This window comes from Rhinolophus sinicus, linkage group LG01, assembly GCF_036562045.2.
Source record: "Rhinolophus sinicus isolate RSC01 linkage group LG01, ASM3656204v1, whole genome shotgun sequence".
Classification (NCBI taxonomy): Eukaryota; Metazoa; Chordata; class Mammalia; order Chiroptera; family Rhinolophidae; genus Rhinolophus; species Rhinolophus sinicus.
Window position 1 is genome coordinate 183567965 of NC_133751.1, and position 12252 is coordinate 183580216.

The 12252-nt window shown below is 35.7% G+C and overlaps 1 protein-coding gene across 8 annotated transcripts in view; it reads right to left on the reverse strand.

Moving 5' to 3' along the window:
• The window catches only part of INO80D (INO80 complex subunit D), a 60858-nt gene that overhangs the window by 12924 nt on the left and 35682 nt on the right, over positions 1-12252 (reverse strand). For all 8 annotated transcript variants that reach the window (XM_074340838.1, XM_019726893.2, XM_074340848.1 and 5 more), the window contains 4 exons: positions 8789-8898; positions 6962-7095; positions 882-1099; positions 20-177 (listed from right to left, as the gene is read on the reverse strand). In XM_074340838.1, coding sequence (XP_074196939.1) covers positions 20-177; positions 882-1099; positions 6962-7095; positions 8789-8898 — 620 coding nt within the window. The remainder of the gene's footprint in view (positions 1-19; positions 178-881; positions 1100-6961; positions 7096-8788; positions 8899-12252) is intronic.

Here is a 12252-nt window from a genome sequence, read left to right on the forward strand (position 1 = left end):
ATCCCAGTATTGGCCATACCTTCAAAAAAATCAAAATCCTGTAAGTCGTCAGGTAGCCGTGGCAGGACGTCTGAAAAGTCCTCCTGGTTCAATTCCAAGTCATGTGGAATGTCAGTGATCTCATTGGCAATGTCATCCGGTAACTCATCAGCACTCAGCTCTGGCGTGGATGGGCTCCTGGGGAAGACGACATGGTTGGCCCCACCACTCCCCTTTCAGCTTCACGAAACAAACGGCAGCAAGACAAGTGCATCAAACATGAAAATGGGAAGTCCTAACTCAACATTTCTTACTGTAAGGAAATTTGAAAGCAAACAGACCCCACCATATGCGGTCACATATTTCTACAACCTCTACCTATGCATTAAGACAATCATTTCAAGATGGGATTTTTTACTTCAAATTAGTAGAACGAATACGGTTTGGTATATCAAGTGGTGTGTCTTAATACTTTTTAGAGCATTTCAAACCTGGTCAACATAATAATTTAAAACGATGAAATAAACAGATAAAACTAAAATGTTTAACTGCAACAGAGGCCTCATTCATATGGTCAAAATGCTTACCCCTGCCAAAATTAATAAGGCATCAGATTTCTGATGGAACATTTCTGTTGGGATATGTATGGAATTTCTGTTAAAATAGGAAAATCTGAGGGCAGGCCATTAAATGCTCAATTTCAACATCTGCTCTCTCTGTTTTAATCAAAAGCTTTACTTCAGATCTAACCCAGTCAGATATTTTATAAAAATTGCACTGAAAACTAAACAGTTTAGGTTGATACACCGAATGGCTTCTGTAGCCTAGTTCCAACACCAGAAAAGGCAATGAGAGCAATCAGAATGTGGAAAGGAAATGCAGACTCTGGCGCCGTCACTGACCGGATCTGAGAGGCCCCCACTGGCAGTGAGACGCTGGTGGGCATGCTGAGGTTCCCTTGGGGGACTGCAGGGGGAATGGGTTTTTGGGGTCGCCGAGGTCCACGCCTTCTCTTCTTCTTGTGTTTTTTGGTAAGTGCAGGAGGCTTGGTTTTTTTCCTGGGTTTCCTCTGCTGCTGGTGCTGAACTTTACGGGAGCTATCTCCTCTTAAGAAATTATCCTTTGGAATGAATAAATGGATATTTTTAAACTGAGATTATGTGGGAAAAACCTAACAGCTACCTAAAAAAATACTTGTATCTCTTCATATTCTATAGCATGCCTAAAATATACTGTCTACCTAAAACTAGGTATAACAATAAGTAAATGAATAGAACACTCATTTTTATTTAGCTCAGATTAATGCAACGTACACATATAGTTCATCCTACATTTAAAGACATTGAGATAGGTGCTATAGTATAAAAAAATAAAGAAAATTTGCACTCTCAAAGAACTTACTCTCCCGTGAGAAAAATATGAATACAAGTTACCTAACTACAGTACAGAGAAAATTGGGCAATAGTGATATACACACCTTGTATGGGTACACAAAAGGATAATTGATTATTTTCAATTTTGTGGGATTAGAGAAAAAGTAGGATTTTAAGTTGTTGGGTGCAAGTGGAAGACTATTCTAGGCTACAAAAAACGGCACAAACCAGAGAAAAAGAACAGCAAGCAACAGGGTTTGATGGGTGCTTGGCGCATAATAGGGGATGAAATATAAATATACACTTTAAAGAAGTTTGGGACCGGATCGTGTATGACTTTGAATACCCTAAGTTTAAGGATTTTAAACTTCTTTTGTAGGCAATGGGGAATGATTTTTGATGAGAGGAGCAGCATGACTTGACAAATGTGTTAAAAGGATTAACACATTTAACCCTGGTAGCAATGTAAAGAGATAGCTAGAAATGAATGGAGGCAACAATTCCAATATGAGGGCTCTTTCAACAGTGGATACGAAATAAATGGTGAAGGGCAGAGCGAGTGAGAATGGGAAAGCAAGGGACTGTCGAGGTCGAATCTTATGATCTGACAGCTCCTTGGATGTGGCGGGGTCAAAGGGAATATAAAACTCTAAAATGTCTCTAGGGTTTCAAGTTCGGGTAATTGTTAAATGATGACACCATCAGTTGGGATGGAGAACACAGCAGAATAAACAGATTCCTACCAAAAGTTAAGGAATTCAGTTCGGCTCACATACAGTTTGAGGTATGCAGATGTCCAAGAGGTAAGAGAAACTGTATCTGGTGCAGGGGAATCAAGAAAGGGATGGAAGTGTAGACTTGGAAATCATGACACAGTAAAAGTCCTTCAGTCCTGACATGGTTCAGGGAGAAAAGGTAAAGGCAGAAGACAAGGAGCACAGCTTCATAAAATTGCTGCCATGAAGTGAGTAGGCAAAGGAAGAAGAAACTGACCACATAGCTAGCTTTTTTCAGCTAGCACCCTTAAAGCTGAATGCCGCATTTCACCAATTCCAACACGCACATTTTAATATCTCTGCAATTGGGGACCTTTTACAATAATGGCATCTTATAATGTAGTCCAGGGGATAGTCGTTGGCACTGAGCCCACACATGCTCCAAGTTGGTCACAGCTCTTTGTCTGATATCGTGTGAATTAAGGTATGTGCATCGTTGGTTTTACATGTAGAGGAAAAACTGTTGTGCATGCAGAAAGGCACAAAGAACATCAGGGTATAAAATTATTATTAGTGAAACAAATATTCATTATTAAAGAACTGACCACAATTTCTTTCTTTGTTTTTTAAAGCAAAAACCAAATGAGAAAAGAAAATAACCACAAAGAAGACGAAGCTGTGTTATAGGTGATGTAAGAAAATACTGCCTTTTCACAGGTCAAGTAATTCAGCTACAACCAGGAGCAATACAGATGATAAAATCTACATCTAAGTCTAAAGAAGCTATTTTAGCAAGTATAAAACAAAATATTGTATGTGACAAGAAACGCACTGTGCAGCATTTTTTCTTTCTTGCTGGTATATAAAACAATAGTGCTTTTTTACAATTGATGTCACTTGATTTGATGAATTCAGTAATAACTCATAACTAAATAAAGAGTATAGGAAATAGTATTTAAAGACTAATAACTATTATTAGCATCAAACAAATTCAAAACAAGAAAGAATAAAATTAAAACAAATTTAGGAAACCTAAAAGAAGTTTAGTCCCAGCCAAATACTTGAATCCAAACACAATTACAGGCTCAAGTCAAAATGCACAAATTTATAAAACTACAAAAAAATAAGGCTGCTTCTTTTGGGTCAATACCTGAGGTTTACATGTATGTCTATTATTCAATTCAACAAATAGTGACTGAGCAACTAGCAGAACCCACCAGGAGGTAAGCATCCACTCCAGGCTTTCTCTCTGGGACCGGAGTGGATTGTAGGCAAGAGAAAGTTAGTCAGCTCTAGGCCAAGACACACAAATCCTACTTGTAAGACCTCCAACATCACCTGCTTCTAGTTCTAAGCTTGTGTCTTATTCTCCTAAGCTTATGCCTCACAACCCAGCAACATTTTTGGTAATGTGCCAAGTACCCCACACAGAATTGCCCATGACTGAGGCCCTGCCTTGCCGTTGGCAGTCCCTCACTCCGTTTTTCCAGAGAGCTAGAACCCCTCTAGCCTAGAGGCTTTCCTAATGCTGACTGTTCGTTTACCTACACTATTACTACAAACACTATTCACTCCCGACTGTCTCATTCTACTTATATGCTGGGACAATAACGCATATACTAACTTACCATCTGTTGTATGGTCTCATACCTATTGAATACCATGTTCTGTCTGCCAGCCTGGACTTTCTGTAGTGCGAGCCTCTAGTTCTGAATCTCAACCCGTCAGCTATGTGCTAACTTTTACTTTATTCAACAATTACTTATTGAGCATCTGAGGATACAGCAATGAACAAAAACTGCTCCTGCCTTTGAAAAGTTTACATTCTAGTAGAGGGATACAGACAATAAACACATAAACTAATTAATAAATAATGTAATGGTAGGTACATGAAAATATAAGGAAGAAAAATAAGGTGGAATATGAGGATAAAAAACTGACAGGATAGAGGGGAGGTGGAAGGCTTCTTTGATGAAGTGACATTTGATCAGAAACTTGAATAAATGAAGTGATGCATGTAGAAAACATTTAAGGAAAGGAGAAAGACAAGTACAAAGCCCCTGAGGTGGAAACATACTTAGGGTGTTCAAGAAATAGCCAGAAAGCCAACGTTGCTGGAACTCCGGAAATGAGGAGAGGGTATAAGATGAAGCTACAAAGGTTGTAAGGGCCAGATGAGGAAGTGGCTTATAGCCACAGTAAGAATTTTGGATTTGGTTCTCAATGTAATGGAAAGCCTTGGAAGGTTTTGATCAGGGGACTAAAATGATCAGATGTATATTCTAAAACGTCTGCTCTAAAGGTACATACTGTATGATTCCATTTATAAGACATTCTGGAAAATGTAAAATTATAGGAACAGAAACAGCTCAGCAGAGGCAAAGGAAAGGGTTGACTACAAAGGGGCAGAACAAGAGAATTTTGGTGGGTAATGGAACTGGTCTACACCTTAATTATGGTGGTGATTATATGACTGTATGCACTGTCAAAACTCAGAACTGTACACCAAAAAGAGTGAACTTTACTGTGAGTAAATTCAAAGAAAGTGAGAGACACACAGAATCTACTGGCTGCTATGTGGAAAACACATCTGGGTGTGGCTGGTGGGGCACGGCAAGAAGAAGGAACACCAATTAGGAGACTATGAGAATAATCCAGGCAAACAAGATAGTAGCTAAGGCTAGGGTGGTAGCAGTAAAGGTGGTAAAATGTGTTTGCATTCAAGATGTGGTCTGAAAGCAGAGCTGAGAGATTTGCACAGTGTTTGTCACCCAGTGTAAGTCTCTCCCAGTGGGGGACTGATGGGGTACACGTGTTTGCTATATACACTTAACGTAATTTTTAACTTAAAACAAAAATAGTTCAAACTAGTGTCTGATTCTCTATGTTCAGAGAAAAAAACATTTTCAAAACTTTGTATTGTAAATACCTTTTAAAACCCTGATTAATATTATTTATATAATATAAAATGTATATTACTTTAAGACTATTTTTATTACACTAGTTTAAACTTATGTTTCCCTAGCTGAATTTGCCTAAGCAGGAATATTTAATCAGATGAAAAGAATAAACTGCTTTTAATTTCTTTAAAAGCATTCACGTAATAATTGTTATACTAATCAAAAACTTATGAAATCAATAAAGCAGATCCTAGGGGCCGGCCCGGTGGCTCAGGTGGTTGGAGCTCCATGCTCCTAACTCCGAAGGCTGCCGGTTTGATTCCCACATGGGCCAGTGGGCTCTCAACCACAAGGTTGGCAGTTCAATTCCTCGAGTCCCACAAGGGATGGTGGGCAGCGCCCCCTGAAACTAAGATTGAACACAGCACCTTGAGCTGAGCTGCCGCTGAGCTCCCGGATGGCTCAGTTGTTGGTTGGAGCGCATCCTCTCAACCACAAGGTTGCTGGTTCGACTCCCGCAAGGGATGGTGGGCTGTGCCCCTGCAACTAGCAACGGCAACTGGACCTGGACCTGGAGCTGAGCTGCGCCCTCCACAACTAAGACTGAAAGGACAACAACTTGACTTGAAAAAAAAAGGCCTGGAAGTACACACTATTCCCCAATAAAGTCCTGTTCACCTTCCCCAATAAAATCTTTAAAATAAATAAATAGATGAATGAATGAATGAATGAATGAATGAATGAATAAATACATGAGATCCTGAAGTATAGCCTCCCTATTTAATATTTTCCGAGTCTGATTAGAAGTATGCTAAACAGTGTAACTTTAAAATCAAAATATACAACCAAGATGACTTACTTCAGTGGTTTGAAAGCTGCAGTGCAGTGCCTATATTACCAAGGGTCTGTGAAATCATCAGTGAAGGTCCACAAAAGTGGTTCAAAACATAGAAATCATTTCTTAATCATGATAGAGCCTGAATAAACTAACAAAATTTTTTATATTTGAAATGTTTTAAAGTTAAAATGGTAAAATAATTATTCATTTGTATATGCAGTTTAGTATACAAATATTCAAAATATATGGCCCATATACCCTGTTTACCCCAAAAAATTCTGTGTCACTCAAATTTTTAGTACATATACCTTGTGCAATACCTTGCAAATAGAACTCAATAAGTGTCTGATGGGTGAAAATAATACAAATGCATTTAATGACTATATAATTCAGATAGCTCATTAAATTCAGACTTGTCTCTCCTCCAAATTATTTTGAATTAATTAGGGCTTATGATAATAGCATTAAGAAAAGCAATAATTAAGTTCAGTAGAATTACAGAAGTTTTATAAAATATCCAAGACATCCATAGAATTGTATACCATGTTTCTTGTTTCCCTGAAAATAAGAGCTAGCCGGACCATCAGCTCTAATGTGCCTTTTGGAGCAAAAATTAATATAAGACCTAATATTATATTATATTATAATATTATATTAAAGACCCAGTCTTATGTTATATTAAAATAAGACCGGGTCTTATATTAATTTTTGCTCCAAAAGATGCATTAGAGCTGATGGTCCGGCTAGGTCTTATTTTTGGGGAAACACGGTATATTAAAAACAAACAAACAAAAAAACCTAGAGAAATGGGGCAAAAAAGAGCTTAGGAAATCAATGTATAAGAAAATGTATTTTAAGAAAAGGAGAGGTACAGAATAGATAATAAACAAAATAACCACATTTAAGTAACTACTAAAACAGTGTTGTTGTTTTTTAAATGAGGGTAGGAAATTAACTCAGTGGGTCATAACAAGCATTTTTTTGGGTAAAACAGAATAGACTAGAAAATATCAGGTACCAAAAGTATTGTTTCATAAAACCTGCTTCATTGATTTTGTATACACATAGTTTGTACTAAGTCACAAAATGCTTCCTACTATGGATAGCTATCAAAAGCTTGAAAGCCTCTGTTGCAGAAATAAAATCTGAACTCACCATTTTTTTGGCATGTTCTTCGCACAGAGGTGTCTGGTGTGTGATGTCAAATACGGGCACAGAGCACTGCTGTCCATCTGCAAACTTGGCCGTGCAGCTTGAGAAGAGCTGCTGAGAGCGGTTCAAGAGGATATCTGGGTTGTTTTTTAAGTTAGGGATAAAATACACTGGAACTCTACTTAATTGCTCAATTTTTATAAAAAAATTTTCCTCTTCCCTTCCTTGTGTAAGTATAAATTTTACTATCTATAAAAGTTAAAGAACCAACCCAACTACTGATACCTGAAAATGATAATAGTTTCATCATTATTTATCAGATGATACTCTGTTTCCCCGAAAATAAGACCTAGCCAGACAATGAGCTCTAATGTGTCTTTTGGAGCAAAAATTAATGTAACTTTTTTTTAATTCTAATGTATAAAATAAGCTGCAAAACTGCCATTCTCCTGAGCAATTTCTTAATCCATTGAGATTTTGCTTCCTGGCAACTGTCGTCAGTTTGGCTCAGCTCATTAAACTTCTCTATATTATTTCATAGACGGGGTCTTATATTAAAATAACAATGGGTCTTATATTAATTTTTGCTCCAAAAGACGCATTAGAGCTGATTGTCCGGCTAGGTCTTATTTTCAGGGAAACACGGTATGTCTGAAGGAGTCTATTTTGTTAATGGGTTCCTAAACATGAGTCTCCTTTATGGTCATTCTGACTTCCATTATTTGGAGAAGCAGGGCCATTTCCTTCTTCACATACTAACTCCTAAAAGTTCCACCATAATGGTTTAAAAAAAACAAAAAAAACCCTTTCTTTTAAGGAAAACTTCTGCATATCATCCTCATCAAGAATAAAAATTTAAAGATAGAATTCTAAAAAAAAAAAAACCTCACCTACCCAAATTTGGATTTTTCATTTCACATTTCCAACACCACACTCAAACTCACAACTTATGAAAAATTACTTTTAAATCAAAACAGTACTATTAAAATTGGAATAGCAGCTTTACAGCATCAACATTTTTAAGCATCCATACTTTTAGCCACTAACTACATTTCCCCCAGATTTACTTTATATCTGTTAAGGAAGTATCTTTCTACTTTTTTTTATGCTTTTATAGTTAAGACTCTAAAAGCCTTTACTGCTGCTGAACAAGTTGTGAAACTGTAACTCTAAGAACAGAAGGGAGGGCAAAAGTCAAACAGGTAGTAAAAAAGAGAAATTGTTACTATACAAATGTTTTAAATGCTATTCAATTTTAAACGTTTAATAAAAGTAAGAATAGTAAGATTTCATAACCAAGTATTTTCTTTCTTAAGGTATCTTCTGTCCTAGTCAGTGATGTTTATCTTTCATTCATCTCAAATCAGTGCTGTACTTGATACAAATAGCTAATTATTCCCACAGCAAAAAAGCACACTGTAAAATTGTATAACCTTCTTGGAAAACTAAAAACAGTTTTTGAATAATACTTGATTTTTCCATCAATGAGTGTTATAGCTGCTTCTTACAAATCACCTAGAACCCCAGAAGGATTGGAATTCCGTTGACAAAATTTAATTAAATGACAGCCACTGGAAGAACCTGCTATGTGCTGTCAATTTTGTTTATTTTGATGTGATTCTTAAATAAAGAAGCACAAGGACACAAACAGAAAAAATTAGCAGACAGTGTGAAAATTGGAAGTTATATAAAAAATATTTTAAACATTAAATGGTTATGATTTCAAGTCATTCACTTGGCTTAAGAATGAAAAAAAAAAAAAGAATGAAATAACTAGCCTTGACTGGGTCAGTACTTTCCAATGCGCATTCTATTTAGTGACGAGGATACGTTGGAAACAATGTCTGGTGAATGGAAGGGCTTTGTTCTTGCACTGTTCACCCTTCACTGTTCCACTGCATGCTGCTGGTTCCACCTCCTTCAACTTGGTCCGGCTTATGCTAAGAAAGGAAAGAAAAATTAATTTTTAAAAAATGCTTTAAGAATCCAGGGCAATTTTTCTACATTGTGTTACCACAATGCAACACCAACATTTTAACTCTCTACATTCATTAAATAAAATATAAATATGGGTTACAATGACCAGTTCCTATTATTTCCCCAATCTGAAAAACAAATAATTACATTATAATCAGTTTCAACTATGCCTAGCTGTTTTTTTTGTTTGTTTGTTTTTAGGTGATATTTTGTTTCCTTTTGCTTCTCAAAGGGATAGTGAAGTGATGAAGAACATGAGACTAGATCAGTCAGACCTGGTTCTGAAAATCAGCTCTACGTCTTACTAGCTGTGTGACCTCGAGCAAGTTACTTAGCCTTGCTTGAGCCTCAACTTCCTTACCTGTAAAGTGGAGATAAGAGATAAGATAACATATCGAAAACACTTATCATACACAGTATATAGCGCAGTACATAGTAAGCAGTCAATGGTTAACTGCTGTTATTATCATCCTAATTAGATTTTGGGCATGTCAAGCTGCTAAACAGTTATTCTGCAAAACCTTGATCTGAAACATAAGGAAGGGGATACTGATATGCAGAAATGGCTGATTTGCTCTCATCTTCCAAAATGCACTCACTTTGTACATATTTTTTAACCTTGTATTATACGTGCAATTCCATCTTTCATTAAATGCTATCTCCATTTTATACATTTAATATTTAAATATTTTAATATTATTTAAAATGTTTATGAATAGGCAATACATTCACATGGTTCCAAAAATCAAAGAGTAGTAGGAAAGGAGCCAGTGAAGAACCTCCGTTCTATTCTTGTCCTGATTTGCCAGTTCCCAATCCCTCTATTGTAAGTATTCATTTTAGTAATTTGCAGATCCTTCCAGTTTTATACACATATAAAAAAATAAAATAAACAATACTTAAATTCTTAGTAGTGCAAAAACTATCCTATGTGACTCTATAAAGCATCACAAACTACTAAGCCTTTGCACATGTCTGAGTATACACATGTGTAAAGAATGAACTTAATGCACTGAGTTACAAGTCAGGCATCAGAAACAAGAAATCTTTTGAATTCTTTGTTTCTAGTATCTAAGGATTTCAAAGGAATGATTTACTCTAACTATAGACAGTCATAAAGAATCTAAATTACATATGACTTTACATATAATCTAAATAAAGTATATTTCTATTATAACATATAAACAGTAAATGAAAATAGAAAACCAGGTGCCGTGCTGCCACAGAAGTTGCTTTAATTAAGAGTTCTGCAAGATTTGTTAGGAACACAAGAGTGGGGAAGTGGGTCATTAATTTCAGCCCTCTAAAAGGGATACACAATTTCAAATAAATGAAGTTTTCCTCAGTATTGTGGTAGCTAAGCCCACATTCTCTTGGTCTAGATTTCAAAAGAAGGTAGCTCTCTATATTGAATGGATAATTTTCATTGAACACTTGAATAATTATGCTCAGCCACCTACCAAGCCCAGCACACAACGCATGCCCTCATTTTCTTTATCCTAGACTTCAAAGGAAACCATGTTTTCCATTTTTTTAAACCACAAATATGTTCCAAATCACCAATCTATTTCTACAAATAAATTACCCAAAGTTAGAATTTTGATATCTCCATGGATAATTACGATAAAAATGCCTGATAAATTGGGTATGTTTTATTACCAAAACAAAGGGAGAATTACCAAAACATTTTGATGTTTTTACTATGAAAATACTACAGGCTTCCCTTTTGTATGCTCTATTGAAGTTTCCACACAAACAACACACAAATACATGACACACAAACAACACAAGTCTCTTTAGGCTTGTAGGCTACAAGATACTTAGATTTGGGTTTACGTACTTTAAGCTACTGCAATGGTTTATTCCACATATTCACCAATAAATATGATGAAGTTATTAGTAAGAATACTTGAATGTTATTCAGTTTATACCCGAGTTATATTTTTAAAAATACCTATTAAGAGGTAGCCATTAAAGTTCGAATTTCTAAAATATTTAACAGCAACTTTTGTGGAACTAGTCTTCAATAGCAAAAATATCAGAGGGCATTATCCAACTGACAGCTGAGTTTTGTGAGCCTAAAATACAATGTGAAGTAGTAAGCTGCCAATCACCAAGGAGTGACGATCATCTCATAGATGATTATCAGTAATGCACTGGGCAATAAATCTTTTACTAATCATAGGTGACATAACTAAATGACATCAAATACATGTGAGAATTATAATAGAGTTCATCTTGATATTTGTTTTGCAAAACTGAGTTATCGTGAAACTTTTTTTAAAAAAAATCACTGAAGGTAGTTTGGCAGATGCTCTGAAAAGGAAGGAGTTGCTTCTGCAGTTAAAAATCATAGATAAATACGTGTTCTACATAAACACTAAACTGTCCCAAACTCATACAATAGTCCCTTACATCTTGACAAGGTCATAATAATGCACTTAAGACTCAATGTTCTACACATACTTTGTTTCATGCTGGACAAAATTTAAGGTTTCTACTGAAATGATACACTTGAATGCCGTATACAATATAAATTTTAGATATTATTTTAGAACTTATGTCAAGCTGAGTGAATTCTTTCAACAAGTAGTGAACAGATGTGTCTTCACTGGTTCAATTCTATTCATTTGTTCATCAACATTGGTGATTTAAGAACAAAGTGTACATTGTTCCTGCCCTCATAGAAATTACTGTCAAGCCTGACAGACAGTCATTGATGCGAGTATAAAATTCTACAGTGAAGCAGAGTACAGAGCACAATAAGCATATATAATAGTGGGACTTAACATAGTCAAGGGAATACAGAAGTGTTTCTCTGAGAAAGGTAAGTCCCTGAATACGTAAGCTAAGACCTAAAGGATGTTTTAGAACATACACTACATCCCCTACAGAGGACTGGGAGTTCTAAGAGTGAGGGAAAATACTATAGGCTGCAGTCATTAAGTAAGTATATTAGATACACATACATAGTTTCAAACAATTCTAAATATGCCAAGAAGCACAAAACTCCTCAGGGCACAGTATCTTTTTAAGATACACAATTCAAAAACAGGTTACTTTTTTTTTTTACAACAAATATAGTGAAAACCAAAACATACAAAACTAAAATGAAATTTCAAAATATAGGTATATAACAAAATATGATAGCTACAAAGCAGAGGTGTTTCTTTAGTTTTCTGTTTGTTTTAAACCCTTGTTTTCCTCAAGCAACTCATGATCAATATAGAAAAAGCAGAATATAAGACTACAAATGTTTTTAACTTCATCAATAATCCCATCATCTAGAGATAACCACTGCTAATATTTAGATATAT